Source organism: Osmia lignaria, chromosome 12 (assembly GCF_051020975.1).
Source record: "Osmia lignaria lignaria isolate PbOS001 chromosome 12, iyOsmLign1, whole genome shotgun sequence".
NCBI classification, from domain to species: Eukaryota; Metazoa; Arthropoda; class Insecta; order Hymenoptera; family Megachilidae; genus Osmia; species Osmia lignaria.
This window is the reverse complement of record NC_135043.1, coordinates 3,131,353-3,153,959: the sequence shown is the minus strand read 5'-3', so window position 1 is coordinate 3,153,959 and position 22,607 is coordinate 3,131,353. Positions and strand designations below refer to the sequence as shown.

Genomic DNA, 22,607 nt, shown 5'->3' with positions numbered 1-22,607 from the left:
AAGCTGGATAAGAGAAATAATAAATGACAATTGTATTTATCTGATATCCATTACACGTTACTAATATAATTTATTTACATTAACAACGGGTAGCGAGTAAAATAGCAGTTAAGAATAATTAAATGGATTGAGCTATGAGAATTTATTGTGTGTCGTTACATTTAGAGAACATGGATCGCATAGATCAAGTATAAAAAAAGCAGTTGATGATCGGTCCATTCTTTTACCGGAAACAATATGAAATATGAGGTATAATATTTATCTAAACAATTTGCTAAATGTACAGACCTCGCGGCTACAAATTACTAGTACCACTAGCCGTCCAGGATTATTCCTTGGGTTTTGAAGTCCGCTTATACACAGCCATAGATCATTCATCATTGATCACAAGCTTTAAGATACTCACTTCAATGACACTAAGTATTGCTATGAGTTTCATTCGACATTAACCAACAGGAGTTCAAGTACAAGTTTAAGAAATATTCTTTTCACCACTTTGAGTATTCAAGGCAAAATGACACGTTCTCTTTTTTCTTTTCTTTCCTTTTTATTGTTACATTATATACTCCCTTGGATTTTAGAAAAGCATATATATTTCTTTGCACTGTGATAGATAAATCCACGCCATTTGTTTGTTTATTTCTTTTCAGAAAGCGGTTTTATAAATAAGCGGATAAACATTTTGCCAAGAATAATCGACGATGTCAAAGTTAGCGTTGGTTTTCCGTCTCATTTATCGTAAGCATTGCATAACTGTTTTTTAACATCGCTGTCCTCTGTTTACAAACTTTGCCGCGAAATGCAGTGTATACATATACAATATACAATATATATATAATATAAATCCCCGGAATCGGAAGAACTTCAACAGCGATATGATATTCTTTGCACTTCGTAAAATTATGATAATTCAATATGTTTATAACTACATGCTAGGAGGAAGTTCACTTTTTTTTATTCTTTTTTTTTAAAATTCTAAATATCTATTCGAATCTCAGTCGTGACGATGATGTGTAAAAGACGCTGTTCCGACGAAAAAATAAACGCGATCATTTATGAATTCTAATTATTATCACGAGCATAAATACTCGACGTTATTTATGGTCACCATGGTTGTGCGCACAGCAAAAATTATTCTTATTTCGTGCGTATTTTTTAACAATACTGTTCTAGCTACGTATAAATATTTCTAGCGAAAAAGATGCGCGAATTTGTTAAAATTTTTAACTCAATGTCATTCGAGATCGAAGCTAGGAAAGGTACACTTGGTAATTGTCGATTCTAACGGGAGAAAAACATTAGGAAAATATCCGCAATCCGTGATGATTAATCAGATCGTGTAATGATTTTCAGTGGAAAATCTGTATCGAGAATAGAATTCGAGACTCGTTAGATTCTGTTTGGATAATTATACAGGGTGTCCCGTAACGCATTTTCACCCCCTCAGGTGGTGATAGGTTGGGTGATTCTGAACAACTTTTTCCTTTGCGAAAAAGTGGTTTGAAGCTTCCTTTTTGAATTATTAAGTTTCATTGAAATTGTTTTAAAATTTGTATTCATTATTTCATTTCAAACATTTTTACTTTTTATTTAGAAATTGTTTTAAAATTTGTATTCATTATTTAATTTCAAACATTTTTATTTTTTATTTAGAATGTTTAAAATTTCCTTTTTTACATAATAACAGGCGACAAGAGATTAGATTCCGTATTCCTTTTCAACAACAACAAAAAATGTTTAACTACTTCAATTTTTATATTGTGCTATGCTAACGAGGCGCCGAGCCGTTTGTTCGCGACCTGCGTCAAGCTCCGCTGTCGTAGCCGACGCTACCGTCCCTGAGCCCGCGCGCTGTACGCGCTCGGATTGGTCAGTGTTTTTGCTTAATAATTCAAAAAGGAAGCTTCAAACCACTTTTTCGCAAAGGAAAAAGTTGTTCAGAATCACCCCATCTACCACCACCTGAGAGGGTGAAAATGCGTTACGGGACACCCTGTATACAACAAAGTATACTGTGTCTCAACTTGGTATAGGTTACGAAGGTCAGTTTCCTTTGGACACTAACCTTCACAACACATATCAAAGTCACTGAAATAATGTTTATCTTCGTTTCTTAAATATAATTTCGCGGCACCCTTTACTAATTCTACAAACAAAACAATTATTAAATAGGCGGTATACAGGGTGTTCCAGAACTCGCATAACACCAGAAAATGGGGGGTTGCTGGGGTGATTCTGAACAACTTTTTCCTTTACCAAAATGTTTGAAGCTTCGTTTTTGAATTATTAACACTGGCCAATAACAGCGCGCGCTGAACCACGAGAGATAAATATTACGTCGTCTTAAATTAAGAACAATGTGGAATTAGTCGCACGTTTCCCTCGATACCCACGCTGTGCCAATGCGTTTGTTCACGACCAGGATCGAGCGCGATCGAGAGCCAACGTTCTAGTGATTGAGCGCGCGCTCTACACGCACTCTCATTGGCCAGTGTTTTTCGTTAATAATTCAAAAACGAAGCCTCAACCAACATTTTGGTAAAGGAAAAAGTTGTTCAGAATCACCCCAGCAACCCCCCCATTTCCGGGTGTTACAGGAGTTATGAGACACTCTGTATATATCTATACAATATATCAGTCTTATAAACAATAAACTTTTGGAAACGCATTTTTGTAAATATACAATAATAATTGTCGCAAAAAGTGGTGACTATTAATTTAGTAATATTTTTCCCACTTTAGCTTATCTCCGGTTTTATCTTTATAAAAAAATACATAACGAATTATAAATATCTCCTATAAACGTTCGCTCGAATCTGTTCGTTCTCCAACACTCAGGGGAATCGTCCTTCCTTTTAACTCGTCCCGTATTTGCTGCTTTCGAATGTTCCGCGTCTGAAGAACGAACTGAATTCCAGCAACGATTGCTTATCTATGTTGCTTAAGTTGCCGTTGTACTTGTAGAGAGGTTCGCAGTGCGGCAATTCGGAGCATACCTGAATCAATCGTCGCAAATATTCTTCTAATCGTTTTCTACGTTGTCGTGCCACCACTTCGTATTTGGGGAAAACTTGTCGTGGTGGAAAGCGTATCGCTGCTACCTATACAATCAATTAAAACATCAAGATCATGGTTTGTTTTCTTTTTAATACAAAAGATTCTTCTGTTACGGGTTAGATATACCGTTTACCTTGCTACCGTATTTCTGTCGCATCGAGATATACAACTCCCGGAATCTTCTGTATCTGCGTAGAAGTGTCCAGCTATCATCTTGGGCCACGACACGTACCTCGTACTCGTAATGGCTGGACGTACCAGCCCCACGTATCACGTAAGAGGGTATACTAACGATCATATTAATCACACTGTCGTAATCGGCGTCGTTTGCTATCAGAGACGGCAGGGACCTCGTGATTGTCAGGGAATAAGGGCTGCTTAGCCGATCGCCTCTGTTTTGGCTCTAAAAATCAAATAGAAATTCAGCTCTCTATGAAAACAGCGATTAGTATCGAAGCATTAACCTCTGTGATGTAAAATTTAATTTATTACCGTGAGATAAACCGTCGAGTATCCTCTTCCCGATGATATTCGAGGCGCAACCGATTCCGACAGATTCTCCTCGTCGTTAGTGTTAGGCCTGTTGTTCCTGAGGATGGGAGATCGTGTAGTAGCCACGGTCACCAATGTGGCAGAGCTATTCGTTGACTCTAGATCGCAACATGTGCTCGTCTCCGTGTTTTGTACACGATCGTTTCCATCAACGATCGGTGACAACCTGTCGTTACTGCTTTCAGAGTTGGATCGTTTAACATTCTTGCGTTCATTTTCCAACAACGCTACCTCTAGTTCAATCTGTTGCTTCTGGAGGTCTTGTAGAATGGCTATTTGTTTATTCAGATCTTCTTTAGAGGGTGAGCTGGCCTCCAAACACCTCATTACCATCATTCGTTGACGAGCGATTCTTTGGTTTAATCGTTTCATCGATGGATTTTGTTGCACCGGTGACTCCAGCGAATCCTGGGGAATCGAATCTTCCTCTATCGTTGAATTAGTCGGTGATCTAGAATCTGTCTTTTCACTGTTAGCACTGCCGTTACATTTGTCCGTTTTTATTTCCACAGGAGACTTTCTGTTCAGGTTCAACGAGCTTTTGCCTTCCACTTCAAGCAGTTTCGCTTTGTCGTTCTGCGAGGGAACCTCCTGAGGAAGCTGCGATTCTTGAGATTCTTCTTGCTCGTTGTTATCAGATGGAATACGAGATTCTTTCGTACGAGGTTCTTCGAAGGGTATGCGAGGTTCTGGTGAATCAGCCGCAGCTGTGTGGAACGTGTCGGCAGTCTCTATAGAGCTTGGAACATTTTGTGGCAGTAGACTCAAAGCAGAAGCTATTTGAAGTTTCCTATTGCAAGCATCCTGGAACGATTGATTGTCTCCATTGGAAAAGATCTCTTCGCCACTGAATGAATGATCGCCAGGTGACGCGGGTAAAGCGCGCTTCAGGTTCAATGATAAACTCTGTTTTCGTCGCAGGATTTCTTGCAGCTGTTCTTGCGAACGTTTTGCTAACAGCACTTTCTTCTCTGTGTTTCCTTCTCCCTCCAACTGGTATAAGAATTCAGTATCAAGTATAGACGATACAAGAATATTGATTAATTTTTTAAAAATAGTTTGCTTACCTCCAGGTTGATCATGTGCTTCTGTTTTCTAGCTATTTCAATCAGTTCCTCTTCCATCTTGTCTACCTTACTTTGATGTTCATTTAATGATTTCACTTTGTTCTGCAATTCTGTTTCCAGGACAGCCAGTTCTTTTTTCTGGAAAGCAATTTCATTCAGAAGACAAATTATATTCTTAATCCTTTGCTCGTAGTTAAATAGAAGCTACTGAAGATTGCTATAACTCATCATAATTTCTTAGATCGTTCAGTGCCATTGAATGATATAATTAGAACAGAAAATACATAGTTTTAAATATACTTACGTGATGATTAACAAGTTCTCGGACAGCATCAACGCATTTATCATCGTTCAAACTCGACCAAGATTCTGGCAAGCTACCATCACTTCCAGCACCGTCATCCGTCTGAAACGGTATAGTTTCTTTTCTAAACTAAAGATCCACGAGTCTCCTATCAACTATCGAAATCAATACCCAAAAGAAACAGCAACAAAAAAAAAAAAAGAAAGAAACAAAAATAAAGAGGAGAGCCAAGATGCAGCTTGGTGATCGCGTGCGATTAATCTATTTATTCTCTTTTTTTTTGTAGCACGTACTATCAAACTACAAGCTACAACGTGCTGTGAAAAATGTTGGAATTTCCTTTCTCTCGAAAAAAACTTACCTTCTCCCACCATTGATGGAATCTTTGAGCGCGTTCGTGATTGTTCATGAACTCTTGAAACTGACGATGCTTGGATTGCAATGTTGTACGCAGTGAGGCAACTTCCCTACATAAATTTTCTACCTGGTACCACACACACACAGATATCGATGCATTAACAAAAAAGGACAACTGAAAGAAACATAGTTTAAGACGCGTCCCGTTTCTTTGATTTATTTATTTATCTGTACGCTACATCGACGAGGAAAAAGAAGTTCACGAATCATCGTGTAAAGGTACACAGTTATCGGTAACTAGAAAAATAAAAATAAAACACAGACGAGAACGTTGAACGGATAAAAATATGATAGTGAAAGCATGCCGTTTTTATGCACCAATGTAATAATTATAATGGGCTACGGGTTGCGTTATTAAAGGGTATCCTATTGGTTTAATGGGAATTTAGAATATAGAATATTAACCCTTTCAGTGGTGAACACTTGTAATTACTAATTTAATAATTCCATCAATAATTCTACGGTCGAGCTATTTCAGTTTGTCACTTAAAGGGTTAAATAAATAGATAAAAAGGAAGTGATTAGAATATAGAACTCCATTTATTTCATTTAATTAAAATAGCACTGTGATTTTTTAAGAAAAGAGAGAAGGTACCGGATTCATTTTCATACCTTAAGCATAACTCAATTGATAAAATTTTTCAAATGAATGGAGTTCTATTGTAAATGATCGCGATAATACATTACCTTAAACATGTTCGGTTAGTTTAGTCGTTTAAGTCTGCACTTAAGAATAAGTGCATATGCGAACGTACCCCAATTTGTTAACATAAGATGTACACTGGGTTTGTTAATCAGGATTCGTGAATTCTTGACTAAAAGTATTATTACACTTAACGATTACCAGATAGTGTGAAATAATTAGATACGTAAATTAATGAAATTTAAAATCTAAAAGGCACTGAACTAATTTACACACCTAATAGAATAGATTATACATATACGTGCAATCGTATCGTGGAAGATCGAAGGCCAATTTTTGTAATAAAAATTTATTAATCAACAGTATATATATATGTATATATATATGTATATTGTATAACAACAGTTCTTTCTCTTCTTTCTCGCATAACAAACCCATATAGACATTTATACAAAAGAAAAAAAAAAAAAAAAACAAGCCCAGATATGTACATAAAGAGGTTTTTTCTCTCCACCTTAACATCGTCTACAAGGTACATTAACGTATAACATTCCACAGAATGCCATTTGTCCGGCAATATCTCGTCAACACTGGCACTTTGTTTTTATATATTTTTTTTTTTTTATGTTCAGGCAACTTATGCGTTAAGCTTGTCTGTCTGCTTTATTAAAAAAAGAATACTAGGCGTAAATTTGAAGCGTTTGCTATTATAAAATTAGACGCATCTCTCGTTCTTAGAAAAGAACCGTAGTACCTGCTTAAAAAGCGAATAAATATACAATTAAAAACGAGTTAATTAACATCGTACAGGATAAATAGTCTCCCGTTTAACGATGCGATCTTCTTTTATACATTGTTACATATGTTACATATTCAGGAGAAAATCCTGATACCGGTTGCTTTTGAAGCACCGCCTTTTTTAAAAAAGTTTCTTTAACTAATTTGACCACCATTGTTGTTCAAGTACGCGTTGAACACTTGCATAGAAGTGAATTGAAGAATAGCACAAGGAACGAGAAGGAGGTGGACGTTCCTGACGATGCTACACACATTCTGGGTCACATGTTTAACGGGCAAACGTGCGAGTAGATGATGATGTTGCCAGACAAGCAAATAAGGACACCGAGAGCAATAAGGACGAGGTAGAATTGATACTTGATCGAGATTACGTTCAAGTCCGGAGACGGCGCGTCCGTGTCACTTACTTGCGTCATTTCGTCTCGTCGTTCTTGTTCCAGGACATGACGTCTTGCGCGTAACTCGCGTTGCCGTGATTCAAGGGCTGATATCGCATCAGCCCACTCTTTCCATTGGGCGCCCCATTCGCGTTCCAGTTCACGTTGTGCACCTTCCAGGGCTTCTCTTCTAGCGGCCCATCTTTCTTCTCGTTCCTCCTGTTCCCTCTATACGAAACGATTATAATTATTTTGGTAATGTAACAGTTTCGTTATACAACGACTGTTCTTATTTTATAACGACGAACCTTAAAGTCTTCCTTTTCCTTGATAAGAGCAGCCTTCTGCTGTTCCAGTTCCTCGAGTGCCCGGAGATCTTCGCTCGAATTTAAAAGATTATCGCTAGAGGAGGAGGCGTGCAAGTCCGAGACACTCCAGCTCAAGAGGGATAATCTTGAAAGATTGACGACCGTGGATTGAAGGTTACCGTTACCCGTTCCACCTTCCTTTCTTAGCTTCGCCGCCTCTGCTGGATCGTTATAGCGGAACATATTGTTCCTGCCCAGAAGAATGATACAACCTTGCGACAAACGTGTCGGTTTATCCACTTGGGCGGTGTTGATCCAACAATGGGGAGAAAGGGGATGAAGGGTTGCTACACCGCTGTCTAGCTCCACCACACAATGTTCTGGCTCGACGTCTGCGCCGGTTAATACGATATCCTAAGAGTATTTGGTAAATATTAAATTTTTGAAAAATTGTTAATAGTATTTAGAGGTAAATAGAAATGTTTACCTGCGTCGTTGGTGCCTCCTCTGTTCCAACTAACGTTCTACCCTCTTTCAGATGATACAACGTGACACCGGTGCTTAGGAGATCATCGTCGATTCCTACCAAGTGAGGCATCTCCGAGTCTAAAACGACGCCAACACCACTCTTTCGAAGACCTAACGCTTTTTGTTCCTGAAGAATCTGCTGTGTTTCTCGCCACTTTTCCGTCCATTCTTCCGTCAACACTTTCTCCTGTTCTTGTTTCTCATGAATCTGAGCCAACAATACCTGCGGTGGCCTTTCAACGCTCTACAAAGTACACTACAGTGAGCTTCTATTCTTAGACACACAATGACTTTTTCAATTACTTAAAAAAATAATCTTTAGATACTTGCCATGTCTTTACCGATAAGAGATTTCAGTTTCTGTATCTCTTCCCTGAGTTCTCTAATGAGTTTTACATTTGGATCTTCGTTGATTGTTGGTTTGTTAATTATATTTTTCGCTCGGTTCGCGTACCTGAGCGTACTCAACGTCTCCCCGTAATTACAGTCTGCCGGACTAATAGCAGCTATCATGATAGTCTTCGAATTACCTCCAAGCGAATCCTTTAGCAACCACGTTAGCACACTGTCGCGGTAAGGTATGAAAACGTTTCGCTTCGAGGAGGAAGAAGGATCGCTCGTGGAACTTACTTCCGCGAGCGCCGATATCACAGAACCTAAAGTCACCAGTGACTTGTTTATGTGCGCACCCTCTTTCAGTCGTTGACCCGTCGCTCCTGTTGCATTTGCACGTTCGCTACAAACATAAGTTTTTATTTAATTTCATAGAGATAAACTAATTGAGGCGAGAACAAAAAAGTTTTTGGAAAATTAATATAGAGGGTCTCCATACATGGAGCGCTCAATTTTGAATTTTATATCTCAACAAACGTGGTCCCAAGATTTTTGTGGTATCACAGTCTATATCTTCTTTGAAAGAAGATTCTATATAAAAAAGTAATATCAATATATGCTGCTACCCTTATCAATAAAAATATACAAGCTACATTCCATAAATCTTTTCTGTCTAAGCAACGACTCAAAATGAAGAAAGGATTCTCTTTGGCTACTCGTTGCGACTACCTTCCGGCCAAGTCGACAAGATGCACCTTGGAAACGGTCTCCGACGGCATATTGCCCTCAGAGAGTCCGGCTTGCACGAATGTTATCGTAAAAATCGCGTGACTTCTGCTGCTCACGTCGTTCATGTTTGTGCTGGCTGTAGTTCTGTGCGTGTTACCTCTCACCATACATTCCTGCAAGTAACCGGCTCTTTGAAGTGCGCCTTGGAAGGCGGTAAAACGAGGGACAGGAAGAGTGGACGGGTTCATTTACCTGAATGTCTGAATAATCGTACACGAGGTGGCTCGACAGGTCTTGGACATAGGGCCCTCTTTTAGGATGCTCCCGCACTCGGAGGGAATGAGACTGTGACTGGTCCAGTCGCAGCAAGTCTCTCACTCTCTCGTTGTGTATTTCCAGGAAGGATACCTCGGTTCTATAAGACGCTCCGCTCTCTTTACCCGCAGCCATTCTGGCGAACAACGTCTTACAAATTCGTGGTATCAACCCTTGAGCCTCCTATTAACACAATGTAACAATATGTTACATTAGCCATAGTCATTTTGGTAGGTTCACTGACAGTGAAAGCACAAAAGCATTGCGACAGTCAATAGACACGCATCCAACCATATTAATATGCTAATGAAGTTTCTATGACTCTGCTCTCTTTTTTCTATAGATAGGATCTTCCAGAAAACAAGTATCCAGTGGATGGAACGATGGGTTATCTAACTTTCAAGGACCTATACACTTTTCTAATGGCAAATACATGTTACTGAGAACAATGGAAAAAATGGATTATTGAAATTTGGATTATACTGAATGATCAGAGCATTACCGGCGTGCCCATCATTGTAAAGGTCTTCCCAGATCCTGTCTGGCCGTAGGCAAAGACACAGGCATTGTAGCCCTCGAAGGCACTTTCTATTACGTCCGTTCCAAGGTCATAGAAAACCTGAAAAAAGAAGATGAATCGGTTATCCGTTTTTTTTTTATTTTTTTTTTTTTTTATCGCAGTGATAGGAAATACAGTATTAACGATGAATGGAAAAAAGGACTCTTATCAGATTCAAAGTTAGCATACAGTACACCTTACGATGTACCAACTGCATTGACGGAGCAATTATAATGGTACACTCGAAAGAATTTTAACGAGTTGCCAAACGAATCGGAACTATTAATGATTATCGAGCAATTAAACGCACAGTCATTAATTATACTGTTGATATACATCGTGTATATTATGCAATATTTAATTGCTCACAAACACGCGATAAGAGAAAAGTAATGTTTAGTTATTTTTATATTGAAGTTTTTTCAATTAGAACTTCTTCTTACAACAATGGTTACTATACTCGGTACACACACGCTGGTATTCTATTTTAATTCTGATCGTGGCTCATCGTCAAAACATTGCTCAATCCTATCTCATGAATCAATCGATTCCAAAGATACGTATCTTTTCTTTAACAAGAAAATTAATTGATAAAAGAATGAGGATAATATTTTGAAAATTATATTAATTATTTATGTTCTATATGTATTATAGATATATGCAAGTGATATATCAGTGCATATAATAAAATGGAAGTGCGGAAATGAGAAGTAAGAAGTAATGTATACCTCTTCCTGGGATGCATAATTCTCGTCGTTCGTGTCGAAGGACCAGTACGAGTGATCGAACGTGAAGTCTTTGTATTTCTCTCTGTCGATTTCTCTGCAACTACCTGGTGTCTGAAAGTAACACGCAATCCGTCAGAATAATAAAGTAAGAATTATTTAATAATACGTAAAGAAAAATATCTACTTTACTGAAGCAAGTTTTGAATTTAGATCATTGACTTACTAAACAAATGATTCATCAATTAAACCATCTACATAATTTACAGATTTTTCTTTAAATTTAATATTCCTCGTATGATAATTAAATTATAATTGATTGTATTCTAATAAAGGAGAACGTCAGCTAATTTGGCACGGGTCAAAAACCGACGCGATGACTGATGTCAAAGGAGCGCCATCATTCACAAGTGGCTGGCAAACTGTAAGCCGTTATGTCACGTGCATTCGTTAGGTTGCATCCCACATAACTAATCGTATATTATCGAGAGCCATTTCAAGTATTACGTAACAAATTTAGCAAGCAATTAAAAGAAAAATGGTAAAACGCCTTATGTTTATCCATCGTGCAACCTACAATAAGTACGAGGGCTAAGGTGAGGATCATTATCCTTTGAGAGTCACGTTCAACGTGTACTCGATAATGCCGCAATAAGCTTCTAAGAAAATGTTGAAACGTTTGAGTCATTAATCTAGTTTCACCTCGCTCCAATATTAAATGAAACGATCAAATTATTTTCGTAAAAAGGAGCATTAGCAAACAATTAGCAATGATTCACACCGCAGTGGAGTACATCGCGATTATCTGTCTATCCATAGATCGCTAAAAATCACGCATGCGTAGCATCGCTGTAAACCTGTTTTACCACGCTACCGATAAAACGGGAAACGGGTCTTATTGTAATTACCGAGGTTAAACGTAAATAATAGTCACGAACTATGTAAAAAGCATCATACATAAATTGATCTTGAACCAACAAATAGATCGCGTAAAAAGAAGAGGAAATTAATACTCGCATAGTTAAATAAAAACATAGAAATGTTAATCTCTCACGTAAAGGAATAATAAAGGTTCCTAAAGGTGACGCATAGGTTAACCACATTAATTTCAAAGCACCCAATGAGGGAAGTATAATCAATTTCGTGGCTCGTGGAAGTATAAAAAATTAGTACGTTGATGAAATGTATATTAATGTGGATAGGATTGGTCAGTTTTGTGGTTAGCATAGTGCAACGGAAAGCGACTCGTCCAGGAGTGGTCCAGCAATGATTTTCGCACTTTCTCCGATCAAATGACGTACCGTTCGCTATCTTACTCAGGAGATCTCGGTCAGAGATTTCGCTTTGCAAGCGTGGATATCAATGACGTAAGACGAATCATCAAATAATCTGGAGCCTAAAGGAGATTCGTCACGTTCGTGGACAATAAAGTCACGGTTGCTATGACGTTTAATGGGTCAATAGCCGGGTTTGTTCGACCAGAAATTATAACACGGATCGAACAAGAGAAGTGTTTTAGTACACCGCGGTCAACGGTAGTTCAGGATGAAAAAATATCGTTCGCTGTTTAGAAATCTTTTTAGAAAGTTTGTTTGCGATCATTAAGGACAAAGCATAGGATTGGCAGGAACTGTTTATTGTGAACGGTGCATAGCGGATATATACATTTCAAGGGAAATGGTGTTCGGTCTTGATAAGCTGACAGTCTCGTGCATTATTATTTTGAATACTGTGGTACCTTGGTATTGAAAATACGTGTTTTCTTGCCATCCATTTGCACGATCATCTTCGCATTCATCGCCAGCTCCCTGTAATATAAATCGACAAATTCACACTCGTAGCTGGTAGTTGAACACTTTACATATTCACTAGCAATTGTTTCGAATAGTTAATCAGAGAAAATGAATATCAAGGATAACACAGGAAATACACGATAATAACGTTAAATGCAGGACGAATGACAGCAGGTGGCAGAATCTTGTTGCACAGTCGTCGTCGCATCAAGGGCCGATCGAAACCATATGATTGATCGTTTTTCATGGAATTCGAATTTGATTTGAGGATCAAAGGAAGCATAATTACGCTAGATCTCCTACAACACATTTTAAACCACTTTGAAATTTTGAGGTAGACCCTGACAAGGTATTCGACAAATCATAGAAGTTGCCAATTGCAATCGAAAAATGACCTTTGCACCGAATCAAATTATCGGAAAACGTCGATAAGTCGTCACAGGGGTTATCACTAGTTGCATTGCACGCACCTTTTGTTAAAAGGACGAACTCTTACGGCTACCTTCACTGAAGCCATGGCTATGAAGAGCGCATGGACTCTGTTTAGGGATGGTATAGCGTGTAATTATTCACACTTATTTTCTCGTTTCGTTTTTTCGACTCGCGTTACGCGAACACGACGTATTTACGTAGACAGTACATCGTCGACGGGTCTCGTCGTCGACCCTCGCACACGACGCACAACATCGTCCTCAACACGCTCTCTCGACAGACGGACGACTGCTGGCGAGCCGCTGTCCGAGACAAAAAATTGCGTTTCAGCGCATGCGCATACACGCGCGGATCCCTAATTCCAAGTGATCCGCACATTTGCTTGTTTTTCGTGACGGCGGATGGAAAAGACAACGGAAACGACTAGGGAGAAAAGCACAAGCGAGCAGAAAGATACAAAGAAAGAGATGGGATAAAAAGGCGGGACAGAGGGGAAGTCAAGGCACGAAATTGCAGAAAAAGAAAGGGACGGTCAAACAGGTTTTATATTCCCCTTCTACGGAATGTGACGTCACCTAGGGATCGGTTGGTAAGCAGTGGTGGATAGTGAACGGAGAAGGCGAGGAGCCGCCACCCACGCAGCTTACCGAGCCGACAGAGCTAAATCAAACGCTTTGCGGTTTCTCTTAAGCGCGTAACGGCGGTTGTACGCAGAATTCATGTTGTTTTGTTATCCAGCTGGAGATTACGCATCACCTCTGGGCACGGATCCAGGACAAGAGTAAGATCGTAGGCACCTGCCCGCAATTGCAAATAGAAAATATGTCATAGGAGGCGCTAAACTCGTCGAAACGAGTTTGTTTCTGCCGCCGGTCAACGGACTTACCCGAAAGTTTGGCGCAAACTCAAAAAAGGATAAAATACCTTGTTATATACCGAGCAGGGTATTCGTCTTCTGCCTACCTGCTGCAATTTAAGTACCTGCCAGAAAACAAGTCCGACAACTATCTTGCGCCGGCTTGCATGTAATTTGTCTTGTGCAGGATCAGTGATCTGTGGCCAGCAGCGTAAACAGTTTGGCTTGGTCTATCATTGACTGTGTTAAATTCGGAGATCGGTCTTACGAAAATAAATTTACGTGGGAGACCATTGATACTTTTCGGCGATTCGGTTCGAGTCGCTTAAATAAGACAATTGCAATTCTCTCAAGAAATGATAATCAAATTTTACTGCGATAATGAAGAAATCGGTGTTTGACACCAAGAAGTACGAATATAAAATATCGGTATAAAGTGGGAGCCTTGAAAAGCCAAGTTATACGATATGTTCGGTGCATAATGATTCATAACCGATTGAACTGACGTAACTGTGCCCACACTACAGTACTGCTGCAACAGAAAAAAAAAAACGTGTCGAATCTTGTGATACTGTTTAGGCAAGACACTTCCCTCGGGACCAAATACGGCTTCGTGATCGTCACTTGCCCATTCTTGCTATCCCCTATCATTGTTATTCAAACGTGCGGTCGCAACGGAAAATGTCTGTAGATAAATTCAAAACCATACGATTAAAACCGTTGCTCGGTTCAATGTAGAGGTTATAGCGTAAAAAATCATTTATCATGAATGTGACGACAAAAGCATTCCACTACCTTATACCTATTATCTTTTTATTCATGCGTTTAACGTCGATTCTAATTCAATTGAAAATCATCGTGGTTGGCAGTACATATCATAATGAATACATTGAATGTATTTGATACTATATACCTGTTGATAAATTAAAAAAATTGACTCAATCTTTATTTAACTTTGCATGAGAAATAATGGTGATTCTCAAGAAAAACATCTAAAATATTTTTCAGTAGTATATTCTGTTGAACATCAATGTTTATTGTTTCATGATTAAAAAAGAAGGTTACATCAGATCTTTGCAGTTTTCTATTTTTATAATTTTGGCAGGAAACGTCATCATTGAGATATGACAACTGCTGCCACTGCGATTGTTATGGGAATTATATAGGCGGCTGAGTCGATAGCGCAGACGCAAACGATCGGTCGGTAAACCAATCGGGAGGGTCGCAACGCCGCACGGTGGCGCGGCACGTCGGGGTTAGTTCGTTTGAAAAGAGAAGCCGAGCATCAGTCGGGTGGCAACTGTCGAGCATGTGTGTTGTTCCTCGTGTTTCTTTGATCGCGTCTTGAATTCGCACGTAGAACTCAATTGCATGTACACCCCGGTACGAGAACAAACGACAGACAGTCCGCGAACATGTGATTTTGACAGAGTACATTGTCTGTCGACGCTAATAAACGCGTTAGTGAAAAGTGAAGGTTTTCCTGGCCGGATATATCGTCACCCTGCAGCAGCCTCGTTCAAGGGGGTGGAGAATAATGTTCTGAGCCGTGAGCCACGCACGTCATGGTTGCTAAGCACTTCACGCAGGGTAAGTTTTTAACTGTTTTCCATATTATTTCATTCCACGTCTATAACTTTCCAAAATTTGAATAGAAACAGTAATATATCCAGGATCATTGCGTGCCATAGAGGATACAGTATACACATAACGTCTATGGTGTGCCAATACGGTGTATGATGGGTGGTGCAATTCGATAATGATAATAATAGTTGAACTAGCAGGATTTACTCTTTTCCCTCAGTTATTATGATATTTTAGCGTTTTATATTACCGTACCCCTTTTAGTGCACACATAAGAATAACGGGCAATTGTTTTTAATCAACCACTCGAAAGATTGCCCGATAGTAAATATTGATTATTTATTGCGATAAACAGTGATGGTTCCAAGAAACGAAATTGTCAACGTGAGGTTTTAATGGTACACGGTACAGGATGTGTAGCGTAGAATTTCCGTGCGCAGGGTTCGAAGAGAGTTTATATTTTCATCACGTTTTTAAGTAAAGGTCGTTCGTCAGGGCGGAGTAGCATTGACCGATTGTTCTGGGGGATAAGCTGGAGCTTGCGTGAGGACCGATGTCAAGTTCGTGGTAGCTTTTGAACCGTTCGATCGTCCGATACATCATCGATCGGTATCAACGCAATCTTACCTCTCCTGTGCCCTTTTAAATATGTACGTATATTTACACGATGTCAACAAAACGAAACTAAGTTTATTTCTTGATGGTGCTGCTACATTATTTAAATATAATTCCTTGTATCAAGCACTATTTCACGTTATCCTGGCCACAGCGATTCGACGGTGAATATCAAGTAAAACTGATGTCAGATACTATTTTTCTAGTTTATCAATTTGATAAACCGATGTTCTCGATATCTTTGATTTACAATGCGACATCTAGTGGTTTCTTGGCACGCGATAATCTTCCATATAATTGCGGATTACCCTTAGCGTTGGGTCATCACACATGTTAGGCGTAAATGTCATTTAATCATTTTTTCACGATAACTTGACTAACCAAGGAGATGAACAATGGTGCACGATGATTCCTTCCGCTCTGTATCCATCAACCCTTCCTTCTTTCTATATATACATATCCGCAGTGCAGTGATACGTCCAGGGATTTCCATCTTCCACATCGTTTCTTTTCAATTCTTTTATCGTATCGATCGATAAAGGGTGCACATTCCTACGCATTTTTGAATGAAACTCTTTATACGCTCTAATATACAATTTCATAGAGATTGAAGCAACCTTCTTTTACGATTCGTAAATTTTCATTTTAGTTAGTTAGTTTCATTATACATCCAAGAAGCAGGTCTGTCGCTATGTGCCTCATCGAGCACGCGATATCGAGTGAACGGTAGTAAAACAAAGGGATTTTACACTGTATGAATATGTATTCTGATAAAAGTATCGACGGAGGGATAAGCTCGTAAAATGTCTCACATAAAAAGTTCCTTTTCGTGACTTGCAACCCAGTCGTACGCGGCTAGTCAATGCTATCACACCGTTGGTATACAATCAGCATTCATAGCTGTTTCATGTGTACGATATACGTGTATCCTAACGCAGTCGAGTTATCTTGTCGCGTACGATAGAACCACTTACGGTACAAATGTATAATATACATGCATTTCCGATCGAGGGTGCAATGCATCTAGGTACGATAAACACCGCGTTAATTTCCTTTGCCACTCTTTGTAAATAACTTTCTAATTTAAAATTCCGGGAGATGTGAAACTGCGAGAAACGAACAGCGAAATTCAAAGTACCCTTGTCCTTCATGAGCACTAGGTTGGCTAATTGGACGAGGGAATTTACTTTGTACGCGTGACACATTTTTATCAGAGTTATTTTACCGAAATATCTGAAATTAAAATTTTGTAAAATAATTCTGTAGAATTATCCAGTTCATACGGTTGGGTACGGTAGTAATGTATCTATTGGAAATCAGTTCTAAATAGATACATATCTCACCGGTAGCCGCTACAGGCATGCATAATCAATTCGATTGCCAGGATTGATCGTAAGGATACTTTCCGCGAGATTAATGCCTCCTATGAATTTCTCAAGCGTTTCTAATATCCACCGGCAATAACTTGTTTCGCGTAAAGACCAGGGGTTCTTCGAAATTCGATTTACGTTGACCCAAATCGACACCCTGGGAAACTTTTCGTCGGTATACGCGTGTAATATCGTACACATCTCTAACGAGTGAGTCATGGCAGCATCCTGGTAGGCAGGTTTCCCCGGAATTTCGTTCTCGTTCAATGAATCACCGGGCATGTACCTTAAAAACCAAAGAAGGTAAAATGACATTCTTTCAAAACTGTGTAAGTACTTCAGCAATTAGAAGATTTTTATTATCTATTCTTCAAACATAACCTAACCCTCGGATGGCGGACCACGGAGAGAGCCTCAATTTTAACTCAATGTTGTATTTCATGGTATTTTAATTTTCTAAATTTTACACTGGTCCTTTAAAAATGATACATTAAACTTACTTTAGTTAATTATACATTAACTCTTGTATTTCATACTAGCGATTACCAGCGATTTCGTTCGCGTTGCATGCGTATAAATAAACATAAGTTTGTTTAATTTTGTGATTGATCGCCTCTCTATTCGATTTTCACAATTAAAATCGGTATAATATATATGTATGTGTAAATGCGTGAACTGCATAAACGGACTATAAAAAAGTTGCCTCGTTAGCGCCTGATTTTTACAGTTTTTCTAAAACGCGAGAACTCTGAATATTTCCAGAATAAAGAGAAGTCTAAATTATTACTCTATAAATTCTGAATCTGCCAATGAAAGTCTCGTCAAAATCGGTTCAGTCGTTTCGGAAATTAGCCCGTTTAAACAGACAGATAGACAGACAAAATTTTGCAAAAGCGTGTTTGGGTTTTAGTAAGGTGCGAAAAACCATATATGAGCTAAAAAAACTTTTATTTATATGTATGTATAGATGTATAGATATATGTATAAATTAAGCATTAATATGATTATGATTTAATATTTTGTAAGTTTGGATCTCGATTGGTCCAACCCCCCCCCCCCCGTTCAAGGATTAAACGTTTGGAAGCAATGTTTCGTTAAGCATTCGAAGACCTGGTACGCTTTTCGGGCAGGTTAATACGCCGGTGTTCTGTACAGGATAATGCGGCGAGTTAATTATTTCCTCCCGTTGTTACGTGTCGTCGACCTCCCTGAGAACTCTTCGACTCTGCATCGCCGTTGGTCGAATCGTTGCACGATGTATTTTCGATCGTTGTTCGAGAAAATTTTCAAAACAGTTTCTTAAGGGAGCTCTTTATATTGTATACATTCCCTGAAAAGAAGAAGCATATCTAGGTGTCATTCGAGGCGGATAGAAGACACGGATGAATATTTATACCAAACTGATAAATATTCCACCCTCATGTTCTTTCTTTTACATCAGAATATTCCAGCCGCGTGTCGTTTCTCCCTTCTCGTAAATCCTTCCCGTAAATTATCCTCGCGTTCGTTTTCACTACCAGCACAATACATACACATTTAGTCTGATATCTATGGCGTCACGTGGTCTTGCGACGAACTTGAATTTTAATTTTATTATCCTCTTTGTGGTTCATCCCTCTGAATCATCCGATGAAGTAGCATCAAATTTCATTTTCAAAATAACATTTGTATCATTTAATTCAATTAATTCATGGTAATTGAACTCTGGTATTTAACCCTCGGACGGCGGACCATGAAGAGAGCCCCAATTTTAATTCAATGTTGTATTTCATGTTATTTTAATTTTCTAAATTTTGCACTGTTACTTTAAAAATTATTCTACCGATATATGAAATTCTTTTGTTTAGAAATTATATATTAATCTTTAGATTAATATCCTATTATGTATAAGTTTTAGTGTAAGTTTGGGTCTCGACTGACCCAGACTCCACTGTTCAAGGATTGATTGTATTGTCCCATGAAAATAACGCAATCAGATTGGTCGCGCCCCACCTCAGCTCACAAATACTTTCGACCGTGATGTATGATTGGTCGAAGCTGTCACATCTACTAATTAGGCTTATGTAAAACTAGGGGGCCAGTCGATGTATGCGTAGTACCTTCCTTTGCCCCTGCGGCGTCTCGCGAGACTTCTTATGACCGGTGGACAGTAAATGCTACAGTCACGCAACCGCGGGAAATTTAAATAGCCTAATACAACAGTCGTAACTAGTGTGAAAGGTGCGAAAGGAAAAGAAAAATCGCAAACCTTTACACCTGCTCGTATCTGAAATCTAATCCCTCGTAGCTATGTTTTTTTTTGTTTTAAATCATCGAGAAAGAGCATTGAATTAATACAGCAGTCGTGCGACACGCGATCAAATGACAATCGTACTCGCCATCTAAAAGTCACGTGATCTTTCTACATTCCTGTCTAAATCGCTGTAGCCAGGACCTTCGTCGAGTTCAGGAAACGGATGGTAGATCCGAGGTCGACGATAAGGAAACACGACATTCACCGAAACGATAAAGTAAATAGGAAGCGCGACGAGGTCGGACGTTTCAATTCGTGGAAGGAAACGGGACAAACTATGGAAATTTAATACAAGTCGCTTACAATGATCCTCGTGCTCGAGCGAACGGTCGTCCGTCAAGTTAGAAACTACTTTCTTGCAAACACGGCTTAATCTTCGGAAACCGACTACAGAGGGGTTAGTTTTAAATCCAGAGTATACATTCCGTACAAATTTACACTGTTGGTTCGTCGTAAGCGTATGCTTTCATTAATAAAAGTCCATCTTCTATTACTCATCATTTTCATAAGTGTTTATTTGTCAAATTTTCGAAATAAGGTTCGATTTCTTTCTCTTATCAAATCATCTTCAATCATCGAATGGACCGCGTGCTGCCAGTACGCAGGTGCAGCAGCAGCGGTGCAACTGCACCTGCGGGCACGTTGCACCTGCACGTCAGCTGTCATGGTTCTACATCCCCAAGGTCGTAAGTCACGTGACTCCTTGCGGTCCTTCATGCCGACTATTAGGAAATTTAATACTTCAGCCTGTATTTTGAGACTTTCTGAATAATTTCTGACTGGTTTTATCCAGGCAAATGCGGCTACTGGTAGCTTTCTTTTAATCAGCATAAGAGATTTAAAATTAAGAGAGTGACAATTTTTAAAAAATATGTTACCATAGTGGAGGCCATAATCTATCAAATTCTTGGTTAAATAGAGGTGCTGATGATTCGAAGAATGCAATTTTAAAAATTGAGGAGGACACATTGAGGCGGCGAGTTTAATTCGACGTTCATTCTACACCCTTTTCCTCTTTCTCTGTCTCGATAAACCGCAACGGGACAGAAGTTCGCGAACGTAGGTGATATACAAAGGAGCGTTTAATGAACTGGCAAAAAAAAAGAGGCAAACCGCAGGAGTCACATCACGTTTGGGGTAGGTGTAAATCGTGCGTATACAGTCACACGGACGAGTCGCTTGCGAGGGGTACAATGCTCGTTAATTAAATCGAGATAACAATCGAACTACTGCAGTCTTGTAGTATTAAAGTCCCCTTGAAATCTGATTACATCGATGCCATCGAATTCTTGAGAATCTTGAATATTCTTAATAAATTAAGGGCGCATTGAAATCGCATTGATTCTTTAATTTTCTTTAAAAATTTTAATTTGAATGTAAACATATTATTAGCTCGATTTTATTTATTTTCGAGGATCCTCGAATTTGATTCAATATTTCAGCGACGCGTCCCTTCGCCGGCTTTCTATTAATGGTTTGATTGCGTTGGAAATTGGCCACTCGTGGTGACAAGGAATTGTCACGTACGGTATTGTCTGCATGAACAACAGGTGGCCAGAGAATTTACCAGGTTTCCATATCGCGTTCCTGTCGAACGAACGGGATCAGTGTTAAGTGCTCGTCTGAGCTCGGATGACCGGTCGCTTGAAAAACCTATGGGAGAATGCTCAAGTAAAACATCACCCTCTATCCAGCCTCTGGGTAAAACTTTGTTTTAGGGGACCAAAAATTAATGGTTGAAAAATATCAAATCTTGTAGTTTTCAACCTGAAATATTCAAAAATATAAATAAAAAGTTTAGGAAACCAATGGTTTAAAAAATACAATTGTGTAAAAATGTACGTATTTAGTGGAGTTGGACAGGTTAGTACGACGCCATATTGTTTCTGCCCATAATCTGACTGGTTCGTTTACTTAAATTATTTCGTATTAACGTGACTGGCCACGGCGAGGCGATTGAAAAAGTTGATATAGGCCTAACCTAACCAAGGCATTTATATGAGTAGAAGCAATATGGCGTCATAAGAACTTGTCAAATACGTACTGTCCACCGATCACAAGAAGTCTCATGAGAATAACGCAATCTGATTGGTCACGGCTAAACCTAACCTAACCTAAGCTCACACGTACTACATATAGGGCGATGAGAAGTTGAAAAGCGGGACGACACAGGAGCAAAGGGAGCGCTTCGCACGTTCCACCCTGTCCCCTCGCGTTCAAAATTCGCCGCAACGCTGACTTCGTTGGTACGAGATAGTTCTCGCTTTGTCGCGAAGTCTAATTTTTCTTCCTTGTCAGGCGACGCGATTAGTGTGTGATCGCATCGGGCAATAGCGCGGCGATCTAGAATGCGTGTGCGTGAGGTGTAACTTACCGACGACTACCAATCGTACCGGGTCAGTCGATGTGTGCGTAGTATCCCCTCTTGCCCTTGTGCCGTCCCGCGAGACTTTTGTTATCGGTGAACAGTACATTTTTACGTAATCGCATTTTTTAAACCACTGGTTTGCTAAACTTTTAACTTGAATTTTTGAATGTTTCAAGTCGAAAACTATAAGGTTTGATATTTTTTAACTAAAAATTTGGGGTCCCCTAAGACGAAATGCAGCCAGCCTCTGTACCTACAATTAAATCATTTTAAACACTGAATTAAATACACTGATGCGATACATCAGTGATTCTTAACCTTTTCAAAATCACGGAACATTTACAATTTTACAAGATTTTTGCAGAACACAGTGATAAAATAAAACAGTATACATATTTTTTATATTGCATAATAAATAAACATCACATATGTACATAACAGGTTACATATCAGTCAATATCAAAAAAGAAAAGGTAAAAAAAATTGTCCAAATTTTTTTAACGGGTTATTTTGGCCGAACACTTTCTTTAAGTTCACGGAGCATTAGTGATCCGTAGAGCACCGGTTAAGAACCACTGCGATAT

General features: G+C 39.0%; 2 protein-coding genes and 1 long non-coding RNA gene across 5 annotated transcripts in view; 2 read left to right on the top strand and 1 right to left on the bottom strand.

The window, feature by feature from the left end:
- Window positions 1–680: 680 nt before the first annotated feature.
- Window positions 681–13,232, bottom strand: Klp98A (kinesin-like protein 98A). Its single transcript, XM_034321289.2, has 16 exons — window positions 12,976–13,232; window positions 12,451–12,520; window positions 10,716–10,826; window positions 9,931–10,047; window positions 9,366–9,611; window positions 9,114–9,286; window positions 8,382–8,787; window positions 8,011–8,295; window positions 7,524–7,937; window positions 7,246–7,443; window positions 5,342–5,464; window positions 4,981–5,082; window positions 4,677–4,814; window positions 3,550–4,602; window positions 3,191–3,460; window positions 681–3,101 (listed from the first exon to the last, which is right to left on the bottom strand). Exons 1-16 carry the CDS (start codon window positions 13,020–13,022, stop codon window positions 2,856–2,858), a joined length of 3,999 nt encoding a protein of 1,332 aa, XP_034177180.2. The 5' UTR covers window positions 13,023–13,232; the 3' UTR covers window positions 681–2,855.
- Window positions 4,960–6,901, top strand: LOC143305927 (uncharacterized). Its single transcript, XR_013063163.1, has 2 exons — window positions 4,960–5,090; window positions 5,267–6,901. It is a non-coding gene; the product is annotated as an uncharacterized LOC143305927 (long non-coding RNA).
- A 182-nt stretch (window positions 13,233–13,414) lies between the features above and the next one.
- Myo81F (unconventional myosin 81F) overlaps window positions 13,415–22,607 on the top strand; it is a 37,019-nt gene continuing 27,826 nt past the window's right edge. For 2 of the 3 annotated variants that reach the window (XM_034321281.2, XM_034321280.2), the window contains exon 1: window positions 13,415–15,383. In XM_034321281.2, coding sequence (XP_034177172.1) covers window positions 15,359–15,383 — 25 coding nt within the window. In that variant the 5' untranslated portion in view covers window positions 13,415–15,358. Of the gene's footprint in view, window positions 15,384–21,064; window positions 21,327–22,607 lie in introns of those variants that run through there. The other variant, XM_076691195.1, reaches the window with a different exon arrangement.